We start from the raw sequence: 15,186 nt of genomic DNA, 5'->3' as shown, positions 1-15,186 counted from the left end.
GATTCAGAGTTCGAAGATCTTTAGAGCGATTCTGAAGATGACCAATTGCATCTGACCGATTTTCGTATGTCTTCTGCCGCTGACGCTGAAAAAACAGAAAAACGGAAAAAATCTAGTCCCGGAACAGTTTCGAGCAAACGTGCTAGAGACAGCGAGTACGCTAATGTGGAAGAGGCGGGGAAGGAGCCGAGTAAAAAGCACACCGCTAAGCGCGTATATCAGAAAAACGCCCAACGGTTTTCGATAAAGTGGTTGAAGATGGACGATTTCAAAAACTGGATAGCGAGGGATAAAAAAGACCCAAAAAAAGCAGTTTGTCGCTACTTTGCCAAGACGATTATTGGGAATCGGACGTCTATGATCAGACACTCAAAAACAAATCAACATGTACAAGCTGTGAATGCTGGGCAAAATCAGATTTCAGCTAGTGATCCTCAAGCAGTGTCGGAAACAATTAAACAGAGAGAATTGTATGCAGACAGGACGATAGCTTTTGAACTCATCCTTGCGGCCTGGGTTGCCTAAAGCAATCTGCCCATATTAGTCATGGATGACCCGCCCAGTCTTCTGAAAAAAAGAATCTGATTCGGTGATTGTAAAGAATGCAGCTTGTGTGCAAACGAAGACAACCAGCCTGGTAAAGAACTTTATTTCCGCAGCTGCTGATGAAGAACTTTCCTGAACAAAGTTTTCACTTATTGTTGATGAAAGCACTGACCGTACGACCACAAAGTTTTTGGTGATTCTAGTCCGTTTTTATTCTGCTTGTGATGAAAAGGTTGTCGATTGTTTTTTTGCTATGCCAGTCGTCACTGATAGCACTGCTAAAGGGCTTAAAAACCTCATCTTGAAGGAGCTGCGCGATAGAGATATCCCTTTAGTCAACCTCATTGGTTTTGCGTCGGATAATGCAGGTTTGATGCTCAGTAAGCAAGCGGGTCTGGCTGCACTTTTAAATGGAGATGTGCCGTGGCTCGCCATTTTTGGGTGCATTTGTCATTCTTTCGCTCTGCGGTCTTCGGGTCCAAAGGGAGCAGTGGCGGTTTTAAAGTGCATACAACCTCTTGTTACTTTAGGTCCTGGAACTTCTCATACTTAAGTTTGTAAATTCAAGTCAAAATCCTACCAACCCCAAACGAATTCTAATATACGCTACTGGTTTTAAAATTTGGTTTGTAAATGTTAAAGATTGAATGAAAAAAATGTTCTTTACTTGAAATCTTTCATGCCCTTACAGTTGGTTTTAAGCATCTTCCTTATGATGCATTTATTCCATGATTCGTTGTAAGTCAAAGAATTGCAGAATGATCTGTCTTAGTAAAACAGAAAGATCAGTTTAATTGGAATTTGTTCCTTTGTACCAAGTAAAATTTAAAATTTCTTTTTAATATATGCACAACAGGTGAGAGCAGGAATATATGTAGGTACAAATCTTTGCAATTTTTATATTTTTGGTTTGAGAGAGAATATTACACAATATCAGAAAATGGAATTGAATCTTTAGGCCTAATTGTTTTTTTTTTCAACAGCAGCTAATTATTAATCTGATAAAATCTGTGCTTATCAGAATTTAGAATACAAATTTTTTTCCCCTTTTAAATATCTTTCTGATGCTCAGGCTAGTTTGTGCCCATTACTTTATTGTCCATGGAGCTTTGTCCTGCACTCAACCAAAATTTTGCAAAAGTTTTCTTAGTTTCTTTAAGTAAACTTAATGAAACTTTTTTTTAATTAGCCTAAAAATCTAATTCTTTTGATGTACCGTATATATTGGTATCAAAATTCCGTTTTTTAGAGTTTTGGTTACTATTGAGCCGGGTCGCTACTTTATTACTGTTTTTTCCCACAAACTGTTTGATTTCGTAAAACTTCGACCCTACTTGGTGCAACACTAGTTTAAAGATAATTTGATTATCAAAAATAAGTGTATAAGAGGTAAATATAAGGAATAGTACACCTTTTCAAGCACCCTTCTGGCTCAAAATAGTTATTTTCACTACTTCAGACCTCAAAATTTTGTTAAAAAATTTGACATTGTCTCTTCCTTTTCGTCGTCCTTTCTCGAAGTAAAAGGATTAGGATGACCTTTCCTAGAGTTTGAATGGCTTAGGAAAAAAGTTTAGTTTTTAAATCTTAACTAATCCTCCATTTTCCCTTCCCTGTAGTTTTTGCTTTCATGACTACTATATTAGATACGACAGACGACCGTTCTTCTGGAGTTATATCCTGGCTTCGCCACTGACTCCTGTTGGTGAAACATTTTACATTGCCCCCACCCCCCACCCCATAGCAAATTATTACCCTGTTCCAGAACTTTTGTAAATGTATGTGTATGATTGTATATTACATAACTTGTTTACAAACTTTACCTTAAAGGACTTCGGGAAATCTAGAAGACCCAGAAGAAACAATAATCATACAGCTCTCTCAAATTGACACAGGTGATTATGACGACCAGCCTATTACAACATCCCATGATTATGGAACTGATCAATTTATCTCATCGCCGCTTAAATCCTTTTCAAATCCTTGTCTTTCAACTCCAACATAATCAAAGGTCTATTCAATCTTTTTCCATCTCTCCTCCATCTAATGAACCTAAAAGACCTTTTGAGACCCATGTCTTCCAAAAAGAAACTCCTTTCCAGCCACTGATTCTGCCCCAATATCCAAAAAAAACTTCTCCAATATCCAATTTTAAAGATCACTCGCCGGCCTGAATACAGGCCTACACCTCCAGAATCATCTCCAACTGCTCATACTTCTTATAGCCCCAAAATACAAGATAAAAAATTTCCCAATATCTCATTTTACAAATCCCTCACCAGCCCCTGTATAGCCCTCCACCTCCCAAATCGCATTCAGCTGCTTCTACTTCTTCTGGCCCCATAATTGTCCAACTATCCACTGAGGAAAATTGGCCCATGTCCCCTTTTACAAATCCCTCGCTAGCCCGTGAATATAGCCCTCCACCTCCCGAGTCACCTTTAACTGTTTCTAAAGATTATGGATACTCTCCCAGATCAAGGAAAACAACAATACGTCAAAGTGAGCAACCAAAGGAGAAGGACAAGTTCAGTGATCAAAAGATTCTCGGAGAGTAGAATGATGGAAATGAGTAAGACAGACGAGTAGGAGACTTCTAGAAATTATGGATTCTGCTGCATCCTGGCCAGAAACATGGATAGTTGGCCGATAAACAGGCAAGTACGCGTTCAGAAAGCAATAATGGAGGTAGTGGAAAATGAATTTGTATATAATGAGTGATTATTTTTGTCAATAATAAGCGATTTTTCTTTAATTTTGTAAATAATGAGTTATTTTTCTTTTGCATTAAACCTTTATACTTTCAACTTTTTATTGTGGAACCTAGTAAAGTGGGTATGATTGGCAATTAGTGGAGTAAATAAATATATAGGTCACAGCTTAGCATCATGGTAAAGTAATTTATCAGTCAGAGTATTTTTTAGTGGACAACATTTAGACCAAAACCGCTCAGGTCGAGGAGTGAGACAAGGGTCAGTTCTTAGCCCCAACAGTATGGTGTTATTCTTACTGGCCAATCAGCAATGGTTTTGGGTTTTTTTTTCATCTTGAAATTTAATCAGTTCACAGTTATTTTTAGTTCTTTCCTGGGTTCTATCCGTGTTTTATAATGCTATGAAGCTTTGTTTAGATGGTCTGCAGCTCATGATCCGTGAATATTTCCTACATACTGCCTTAAATTGAGCTCAAGTCTTTGCGTGTAAAAAACGAAAAATAACAACAGATTTCAATTAACATAATACAATTGTATTGTTCCCACTGAAACAGACGGTTTTATTAGACATATCAACCAACTCATTCGATATCATAAATACCAGTAATTCAACAACACAGAAAAAAAATAAAGAAAAACCGACCCATTAAATTAATATTGAAAAAGTCTTTTAAACAGAACTATAATTTTAGGTGGCACGTTCAGAGGTGAAACACAAACGGTTTCAAAAATTCAAATATCCACTGAAAAAAAACTGTCTGTTAGCACTATTTAAGGATAAGACTGTATAACCATATCTTTGGTTTTAAAAGCAGGTACGAGCTTCAAATCATCTTTAAAAGATGAAACTGAGTTGTGATGCTTCAGAGAAGTATTTAACAAACTTAGAAAGAATTTAAATATTGTTTATAATGTCAATGTATGAATATTGTAAAAATTATAACATTTAAAATAATAATAATTTTTTTTAATATTGTAAGAATGCCTACAGAAAAACAGATTAGGGAAAGGAAAATGTTTCATTCTCTACATCACTTCCAAACAAGATCTAAAATCAATATTCTTTTCAACTATTTATGCCTGGTCAATATCAAATGATAACAAAACGGAGTACTCAAAAATAAGGAAAAAACGAGGAAAGAAATAAGAAAAAGGATCACTTGTCACGCCAATAATTAATAGCAAATATTACAATTAAGAGTGATTAGTTAACATACTGTTCATTCAAGCAACTTATTTACACCTTTGGATTTAACACAATGCTCAATGTAAAAACATAGTCGCAAAATAAAGTATACAAATTTTCATATAGAACATTTTATTATCTTACTCATGTTTTTTTCAATGCTATTAAAGTTCCTTTGTTCTTTTCAGAAGTAGCCTCAATTGTAAACTGTGAAAAAAAATCTCCGTGCAACCAACACTAGTAAAGACCATTTTCCACAAACTGATCTTGCCAGGGAACTGATCCAGGACCAGTAAAATGTTCTTTGAACATATTTTGTATGGGGATAGCATTACTGCCGGTGTTATTACTAGATAAGTTTCCGGCTGAATTCAGACTAGGGTTATTGCGCCAGGTGCCCAGCATTATTTGACCATTTACTTCACGGTCAACAAGCGTTGCCGTGTGATATCTTGATGAATTAGACACCAAAAGAAAATTATGCAAAACACAAGTGGTCTTTACAATGAAGTCCATGGTTTCAAACTTACAACTGATTCTGTTTTTAAGGATCCTGAACTTTGCAGACATTATTCGAAATGCGTTTTCCACGACCCTACTAGCCCGTGAAAGACGGTAGTTAAGTATTTTTTGTTCCCGTGTAAGAGTGCCATACTTAGGGTATGGCCGCATTAAGTTATTTTGAAGGGGGAAAGCTTCGTCTCCAACAAAAACAAACGGAACAACATTCTGCGAATTTGGTAGAGACGATGGATCCGGGATGGGAAGTGTGGCATTCCGCAAGGCAGTACCAAAACTTGACCTGGCAAAAATAGTGCTGCAATTTTCCTTTCCCTTGGCACCAGTATAAATATAAATAAACTTATATCTAGCGTCGGCCACAGCCATTGGAACTATGCTGTGAAACTGGTGAAAATTAAAGAAATCTGAACCGGAATTAGGTGGACACTGAATTTGACAGTGTTTCCCATCAATTGCTCCAATGCAAAGACGGAAATTAGTTCTGAAAAATCTCTTGTAATGGCGAAAAAATCTTCTTTAAATCAGTACACATGTTTGTAGAAAGTAAAGGCCAGGGATGCAAACAACAAGTGCATTTAGGAATTAAAATTCATTAAAGTAAACAAAATAAAACAACAAAAACAAAGGACAAAAAGAAGAAAAAAACTGAATTAAAAAGACTTTGATGGAAGTGATGAAAAACTAAAAACCCATGGCTAATTAGAGTAAAGCCAAGACAGATTGTCCCTTTGAGATGCAAAGCTAGCATACCTTTTTAAGAGACATACAAAAATGGTTGATAGATAGTCTATCATCCATCCTAAGGAAGAACTAAGGTATAGGGGATTGAATAAAGGTAATTCAAATTGTCTATAAATTCTGTGATCCATTTGAAGGTAACTTGAGACCCCAAAAAATTATCATGAATAAATAATCATTAAAGCAAACCAAAAACTATGCAAGACAAAATTAAATAACATTAATAGGAGAAAAAATCCTGCCTAGTCCAGTATATGTGCCATGTTACCAAAAGACAAATCAAAATATACCAAAAACTATTGAAGACAAGAATAAAGTAGACACTAAAGAAAAGGAGATTACTAGCACAGATAGAATGGCTATTGTTGAAAAAATATTTGGATGATTTTTTCTTTCTTGCTGAATTTTTAAAATAAAATATTGTAATTTTGACACCTTTCTGTGCATGTTTTAGCACTGGAAAAAAATAGGGGCTTAAAAAAGAAACATCTTGAGGTTTGTACTTTATGGGGTTTAGGAAGTGTCTTGGGTTAAGCAAGTAAATAAAAAAAAAAGGAAAAAAGTGTCTTGCTTAAGAAACATTGCAAATTCAGTGGCAAATGGCTTCAATTTCAAAATGAAGCCAAAACTGGCTTTGAATCTGATTGGAGTGTTGGGGTTGAACAAAACATTATATTTCAATAACTTCTTAAATATATTTGAGAAACAATAACAACAAGATTAGTTTTTAAGATAAATTCGAAATTGCTACTAGGAAACCATGAAAAAATAAATAAATGGTTTTTTTCTTTAAAATAGTTTGAGTTCTACAAACACAATTTTCATTTAATATTTTTTTTCTTTTCCTCAAGATTATCTAGCACTATTCTCTTTGAAGATTGCTAATCGTTAAAAACTAAATTGTACTAATATGCCATTCAAGTATTTACCCCAATCCGAAAACAATACCATGTTAATAACTTTGATTTAACCTACATGTTTTATAGAAATAGCCTCAATTGCAAACTGGAAAGAGAAAAGAAAATTTGACTGGCTGAATCTAATATATCCCATTTTGCACAGACTGATCCTGCCACAGAAGAGATCCAGGACCAGTAAAATATTCCTTAAAGGTATTTCTTACTAGGATAGCATTTCTAGATGAGAAATTACTGGATAAATTTCCGGCTGACTCTAGGCTAGAGCTGTTGCGCCAAGAGCCTGGAATAATTTGCCCATTTACTTCTTGGTCAACAAGGGTGGTGAAGTTATGTCTTGACAAATCAGATCCTAAAAGAAAGTTATGCAAGATACAAGTGGTTTTCACTATAAGATCCATTGTTTCCAGTTTGCAATTGACACTTCTTTTCAGAATTCTAAATTTCATGGACATTATCCGAAATGCATTTTCCCTCCCCCTTCTAGCCCGTGACAGACGGTAATTAAATATCTTTTGTTGTTGGGTGAGACTGCCATACTTTGGATATGACCGCATTAAGTTTTTTTGAAGAGGAAACGCTTCATCCCCAACAAAAACAAATGGGAAAAGATCCTCTGAGTTTGGCAACAAAGATGGGTCAGGGATGGGTAAGGTGGCATTGCACAAAGCAGTACCAAAGCTTGACCTAGAAAAGACAGTGCTGTCATTTTCCTTTTCTTTAGCGCCTACGTCAATATAAATAAACTTGTAGCGAGCATCTACAGCAGCCATCAAAACTATGCTGTAAAATTGATGGAAATTGAAAAAATCAGAACCAGAATTAGAAGGACACTGAATTTGACTGTGTTTTCTATCAATTGCCCCAATGCAATGTGGAAAGTCCCAAAGTTCGGAAAAATCTCTGGCTATTGCATAAAAATCTTCCTTGGAAGGTGGCTTCATAGAGATAGGTTGTAGGTTTCTCCAAATTGCTTTGTATGTTTCTTATATGATGCTTGAAATTGTGGATTGTCCCATTCTGTAACACAATGATAATGTTGCCATAGAATTCCCACTTGCAAGATACCTGAAAATACAATATTTACATAATATGTATATATAAAAGGAGACTTCCCCAAAGATGGGATAGTTGTCATATTTTCTAAACAAAAATTTATTTGTATAAATTTAGTTGTAAAAGAGAATATAAAAAATAACTGGGGCCACAAGATTGAAATAAACTTGAATTTGTTTGTAAGTGTTGAATAAACATAAACTTGAATAAGTTTGAATTTGTTCTCCATCTAAGAAAACAAGTGAAAGGAGCTACACTCAATAGGTCAAATCCATTTATATCACACTTATATGCTTTCTAAAATTGGGCATTAAATCAAAACCTTGCACTGACTTAATTTATGCACAGTACAAAGGGTAGAAAACTTTCAATGTACCTTAAGGACCAAGCCTCTGAGAAAAATTCTATTGACTGTTATATATAAAATATTTTAACAGTCAAGAAAATCCAAATAAGGTTTTTTACCTTATATCACAAAGAAACTTATCAAGACCATTTTTTCCTCATTTAAATGTGGCAGTGTCGATCACGTAGCCTTATCAAGTGTTTGTAGTAATAAATAGGTCAAAAACTGACTGTATATTTCTCAACAGATAAATACATTGCCTGAACCTTGCTGTGGTGAGGCAAAAAAAAAAAATCTGGGTAAGTCAGACAACATATCTAAGGTAATCAAACCATTATCCTGGCAGTTTTTTTCAATCTCAAGGTAATTCCTCTATAAAAAACAAACAATATTCTTACCCTTTTCTTATCCTTTTCTTACCCTTTTCTTACCCTTTTCAATATTCTTACCCAGATTCTTAGCCTTTATGACAAATATATCTATGAAGCCGTCATCTTTTTACACACAAAATTTTATTAATTGTTTCGCAGTGCAAAACATGAACAAAATGATTAACAGTAATTTGAGCAACCAAATAGGATAAACATGCTTCCAACTCATGCATTTATGCAAGAACCATGAATTCAGTCTTGAGGAACAAGACTGAGTTTAAGCCATTTTTGTCATACTGTTTACTGAAACTCAGTTGTCTATCTATCGTTGGGTGATTATCTAAATAAAATTGTTGCTTATTATTTTGTCTTTGTTTGTATCACCAGATGCAAGGCATAATTCTCATGACGAATGGAGCTCCCAGTGGGGAATCAATAGTAAAGACAAGAAAGATCATATCAAACCTCTATTCTTTGATTTATAAATAATATTACAAGGTAAAAGTAAAAAGACGTCATCCAACTCCATCTACAACAAATTAGATGGATGAGTGAATCAAACATTCAATCTTGATACTCTTTACCTCACAACATTGATCAGGTAATTCAAAAAAATTCCACCTCTAACAATCCTCCCTCCCCCATAATACAAATACCATAAAAAGTATATATGCATTTTGAATGCATAGTGAATTGTTGAAGCTGTTCTTAGGTGTGCATAGACAATGAACAAATAAGCAAGTATGAATATGAGCAAAGAATATGAGGTTTAAACTTAAGGTAAGTTTTTTTTCCAGAGAGGAATTTATCCGCAAATTATATTGGTACTGAGTCATTATGCTAGCAATATATGTTATCAGACCCCAAGAATCTATACTGGTTGGGTCCTAATCTATACTAAAAGCAAAAGTACAGAATAATTCTCACCTAAGTGTCACAGCTAAACAGGCCTTAACTGGAATTGCAGGTCTCATTATTGTGTCCTCTTTCACAATATCAGCTTAGACCAAAGTTGCAATAGCATTCACATGCTCTTTATCCATCCGATAGTTTTTAAAAACTGTTCAGGGTCCATCTCCTCCATTTCTTTTGTGAGGGCACCATAGAACCCATGGACGTCTCTCAACTGAAAAACAATCAATAAAACCAAAATTGTAAATATGACTAATCAAGTATCTAATAAGACTGCATCAAGCATCAGAGAAGCCTTATTTTATTTATAAAATAGTCAGAAAATTGATGTAAACTTTATAAATTTTTTTAGCATGTATTTTAAATGTTTCAACTCATATCCTTGTTACAAACAATTTCAATGCCCTCCCCCCCTGTTTTTATATTGCCATATTTATTTGATTTCTTGGAGAACCCCAAAGGTTGTATATTAAGCACATGAAACTTGCAGGAGTGAATATACAATATAAATTAAAGCAAGCAATTTCTTGTTTGGGGATAGGTATTTTTTAAGCTCACACCAGTATTAAATTTTTCAATGTTGTCAACATGCAAAATTACGAAAGTTTGCCATTATAATCTTAGCATTAACAAGAAAATGATTAAAATTGACTTTCCAAGGAGCTGTTCTATGGTGTGCATGTAGCCTAACCCCCTTCAAGTCAATCCCATACCAGTCTGAAACAAAACAAGGCAAAAGCAAAATTAACGAATGAGTAAAGACAATTTCATTTGGGGCAAATTTCTGACCGTGTAGGATCTTAACCACACATTAAAAGCTTGAGCAAAATGTTAGAAAATGCGCTCTACAAATGATCTCAAAGTTAGAGCAACCTATCCTAATGACAGACAGTGTCAACCTTGGATAGACTTAATCTAAGACAAGAGCTGTGAAGCAGAATAAATGTATTTAAATAGACTACAGTGTAGGAGCAACTTTAATCTAAATTCAAGTTTTGAAAGAGTTGATGTTTTCCAAGATTAAAATCAGCAAAACCAAACTGGTCTAGTGCTAACCATCAGCCAATCACAACTATCTAACTCTATCATAGGCAGCACAATAGTGCTGCTTAAGTAAAGGATGATGTTGGCACAATGTATTATTTTTTTTTACTCCAGGGCACTTTGTATTGAAGGAGTTGTCATAGAAACTTTGAAAAGAGTTCATTTGATTGGAAATTGAAGTGGCTTGTGCCCTTTTTAATAGTCAAAAGTGATTGGAAGGCAACTAACACATTTCCACGCCCACCATTTCCCCAAACACATCCAATGAAAATTTTGAGATGGCCATTTTGTTCAACATAGTTGATTTCCAGATGGACAAACAAGATTGGAAATTCAAAGGGCTAGGTGCCCTTTTTAATAGTTGAAAGTGATTAGAGGGCAACTAACCCTCCTCTCACACCCAACATTTCCCAAAACACATACAATCAACATTTTGAGATGGCCATATAAGATTTTTATATTGGAAATTAAGAGGGCTAGTGCCCTTTTTAATTGTTGAAGTGACTGGAGGGTAACTAAGCCCCCCTCTCATGCCCACCATTTCCTCAAACACATCCAATCAAAATTTTGAACCAAAAACAGCATTTCTGTAAAATTCTACTTAGCTACTTTTGGTTATCTTGGAAAGCAGTTAGGTTAGGAAAATGAAACTTTCGGGGATGGGTCTACAGGCTAAAGTGTGCAGACTGGAAAGGTATTTTGAAGTACCTACTTCCACTCCTTCTTCCTCTAGAGGGACCTAAAATTTGCCTACATGACAGGTCTATACCTATTGTAATTTTGAAAAAACAACATTTCACCTTAGTTTTCAGTTACCAGTTTCTTTTTTCTCTGGATTTAGTTCTGAAAATGCAATTGCTTTTATTTGAGTAGAATTTTAAGCCATATCAATGTTTTTTTTTTCCAAATTTAGGAAAAACATTTGCATACCTTTAAACCTTACAAATTGGGATCAAGTAAAGTTGTGAAGCTGAAAACATTTTGATAACACACAGATTTTTAAAGGTCATCAAAGGCCAAGACCCCCTAGAGGGAGGAAGGTACTTCAAAATCCCTTCTTAGGACATAGGCTACCTTAGCCTATAGACCCATCCCTGAAATTTTCATTTTCCTAACCTAAATCATTACCAAGATAGCCAAAAGTAGCTAAAGTAGAATTTTACCGCATTTTCAGTTCCTAGACTATTAACAGGCTAAAGTGATTTGGTTAAAATCATTAAGCACTCACAGCATGTACTGGTTGGACCCACCACTTTCTCCTTTTTCTAGTGGAATCAGGTGTCACTCTGCTAGAGTCATCATCATGATTACTTTCATTATTACTTTCATCTAACAGAGCAGCACCTACAGGTAGATCTTCAAGTACTGAATTTTGTAATTTTCTTCTCCTTGATGACATGTTGAAATATTTTCAATCTTCTCGCCGTACAGTATGCTTAATAGGATATAGTAATATACGTCTGAACACTTTTCTCGTCATCCTTAAAGGATTTCCTTTCACCCTTCAAAGTAAATCCTATGCGTCTGACTGAACCTTAAGATCTTAGCACATTCATGAGTGAAAAAACGGCCCTAAACAAGCCATTTTGATAATCGCAACTAATTGGAAATTCTAAGCTTTTATAAAATTTCAAAGTTTTTCGAGGGAGTGCAAATCTAGCCATCTCCAATCATTCTTTTATGAGCCCAGCTCAGCCACTATCAGTGGCCAGGTTCATGCTTCCATGAAGGAGAAGCTGTACAATGTACAAGTTAGTTCTGTTAGTATGTGTGCCTGTTTTGTATAACGATTTGGGTAAAGGTGCATCCTAGTTTCCCTTGATAAAAACAGCTTATTTCTAACTGTTTTTTATTAAGTCAATTGGGTTGTCACATTGCAGAGATACTGTCCAGTAGATGCAGAATATAAACAAGTGACTTCTTACTGCATACCCCAGTCGTATGTACAGGGGCTCTACACCCTACACTACAGGGGGAACTAAACTGCACCTTTACCAGGATTTGCCTTATTTTATCAAGTTCTACATCTGAAATTGCTAAAATGTGTGTTGTTTAAGGTGTTTTTTTTTAATTTCAAGAAAACTAAGTCAATCAAAATGTGATCAACAACCAATTGCCATGATTTTGGGATAAATTTAGAATGAAGGACCATAATTAGATAGCTAACAAATAAACACCATTCCATTCATAATTCAATGCTGCCATAAAGGTGTTGATTAGCTACCCCTGCAGTATAGGATATAAACAGTCAGGAATACAGCAATAGAATCTGTATTTCTTAGTTATCTAATTATGGTCCTATATTCCAAATTAACCGAGTTTTGTTGATGAAACTTTTGATCAACAGTGTGATCTAGAGAGGTTTATACTCAAGTTGACTAAAAAGAAAAGATAAAATATTATTCAGTTTTCAATACTTATTCTAAAAACAATCATTCCCATTGCAAATTCTTTTTCAGAAATTTGAAAATAGAGGACATACCCTTTAGCTTGGCCCCCAGACATCAGTACACTGTTTGTTCAATTGGCCTTGTTCACACCCCATTAAGAGTCCAAGATCCTTAATTCAAATTCAAAGCCTACACAAACCATATTCCTATAGGCTATGCAGGATTGTCCATGAAAATAGTACTTAGAATTTGCGACAGGAATGATTCTTATATTCAGATAGAACATCAAACAGTAAAGGGCAGTTGAGCCAAGAATGAGCAGCCTTAATGAGTACTTTGAAAGACAGACACTAGAAACACCCACCTTTCTTCAATTTATAGTATCAGTTTAGAAGCTGAAAGTAGTGTAATAATGGGACCACTTTCTATTTGAGTGCCTCTAGAAGCTTTCCTTATCTTTCTTTGCTTAACAGATTTTTAGCTTTCTAGAATTTGGCTATTGACCAAAGTTCTCTCTACATAAATTAGTGTCTGGAACCATGACTGACACTCTTGGGAGTGCATTCGATCATTGAATTTTCTGCACCCTGAAACTCTTGTGCTGCTAGAGCTGAGTGTTTTGGAACCCCTGTTGCAGGATTGGGTTAGAGCACAATTAGCTTCAAAGAATGTTGGGCACTTTATGAAAATTAATATACCATGGCCAACAATGAGGGGAAGTCCCTAAAAGCAATATTTATGTTTGCAATATTTGTGGTCTTTTCAGCATGAAAAACTACTGTAAATTATCCCTCAAAATATACACTCAAAATTTTTAAATACACTCAAAATAAAAACTAGTATGGCTCAAACTCAATAACAACTACTGAGTCAGTGAATTTTTTAGGTTCAGCTACTGGAAGAATATTCTGGAAAATGTGACTGCCCAAGAGGACAATTCCGGTGCCACCATATGGCTGCACTTTTGTTACATGCCCAGAACAGCATTTCGAGTACAGACCTACCTTGCTCCTGGAGGAAGAAAAACAATGAAGACAAACTGAAGTCCAAACCAACAGAAGCGTTGTTCCTTCCAAAGCCGGTTTTAAACAATTCACTCCTGGAAGTACTCCTGACAGGCAGCTATGTTGACAAAGTGAAATCCTTGCTGAGCAAGCATTGCTCAAGTTCCCCCCTTAACTGGGTAGTCAATGTACCAAACCCAGATATAGGTGAGATTAATAACCTAGTAGTAGAAAACATTATTGGCAGTGCTGTGCTAAGTGGCGGTTCTGACATTCCTGGTTTGGTTTCCGCCCTAAAGCTAAGGTCCAGCCAACTTGCAATGGTTAGCATGGAGACTGTTGGCCAGACATCAAACCATATTTGGTTAAGGTTACGGAAGGCCAGAATTACTGCCAGTAACTTTTCAGATGTCTTGGCTTGTATTGCCCGAAGACTTCCACCCTCTAACACCCTCATGAAAGCCTTGATTGGAGGAGATCTTGGAGAGGATTTTAAGCAAAGTAGGTCTCTTTTGTGGGGAAAGATACATGAAGCTGATGCAATCAAGGTAAGAAAAAACACAGTTTTCATTTTTGTTCCTTTTTTATTAGAGCTTTCATACCCTCACTTTTAAAGATGCGTGTACTTAAGTAATAGTTGCCACTAGTCTTGGCAACTATTTATTTAATCTGTCTGTCTTCGAAGCAGTACTGTCCAACACAAGAGGTGGATCTAGAAAGCAAATTTTTTTGTTTGGGTAGCCCCTGGCAAAACGAGCCGAAAATAACCATAATACTGCTGGTTTTTTAACTGCTGTTTAATAAAAAAATATTAAGAAAATATTGCTAGTAGCCTATCTTTTTTCACTTTTTCTGCACTGTTTTGTTAGGAAATGTCAGACAAATCTACAAAAGGTTTTAGTATTAACATAGATCGGTAGTTTCTTTTAGACGAACATCTTAAGCTTTTCTCAAGTAAATGTGTCTTTCGTCTATTTTTCGATTGGTGAATTTAAGAGTAAGTTCAGACGTTTGGGAAAAACGCATGGGAGTTCCTATAAGGAAAATAACCCTAGGTTCACACAGTTGCGATTTTACTAAAAATTGTACTTTTTCCCGCGACCCATCAAGTTCCATGCGTTGCCCAATGCCCATTTTTGCGTTATGACGGCTTGACGCATGCATTAAAATAATTAAACTTATCCGGCAAAACGCAAACGGCAAAGTTTCAAAGTTTCAAAGACGGAATTCACTGAGAAACTTATCTTAGCAGTAAGAGGAAAGCCAATTATCTATGATAAAAAACATCCTGACCACTGTAAGCGCCATTTGTTGACTAAAGCTTGGAAAAAAGTTGCAGAGGAAGCTGGTCTAAAAGGAAAGAAGGAAAATTTTACTAGGCAAGTCTAGCCTAGCTAGACTTTTTGGTGAATTAGTGCAGATTATTTCCCTCAGTAAAGGT

General features: G+C 35.5%; 1 protein-coding gene across 1 annotated transcript; it reads right to left on the bottom strand.

Annotated features, from left to right (window-relative positions):
* Positions 1–4,682: 4,682 nt before the first annotated feature.
* On the bottom strand, positions 4,683–5,333 carry LOC148940387 (uncharacterized). The gene has a single exon (XM_089105532.1). The coding sequence runs from the start codon at positions 5,331–5,333 to the stop codon at positions 4,683–4,685; it is 651 nt and encodes a 216-aa protein (XP_088961658.1).
* Between the last annotated feature and the right edge of the window lie 9,853 nt (positions 5,334–15,186).

This window comes from Artemia sp. Qi Xiang Cuo, chromosome 19, assembly GCF_049724085.1.
Source record: "Artemia sp. Qi Xiang Cuo chromosome 19, ASM4972408v1, whole genome shotgun sequence".
Taxonomy (NCBI): domain Eukaryota; kingdom Metazoa; phylum Arthropoda; class Branchiopoda; order Anostraca; family Artemiidae; genus Artemia; species Artemia sp. Qi Xiang Cuo.
Note: the sequence above shows the minus strand (reverse complement) of the source record. Positions and strands in the feature narration are given on the sequence as shown.

Coding starts and splice junctions, on each gene's coding strand:
- LOC148940387 (XM_089105532.1), bottom strand. CDS start 5,333: ATGGCTGTGGCCGACGCTAGATATAAGTTTATTTATATTTATACTGGT.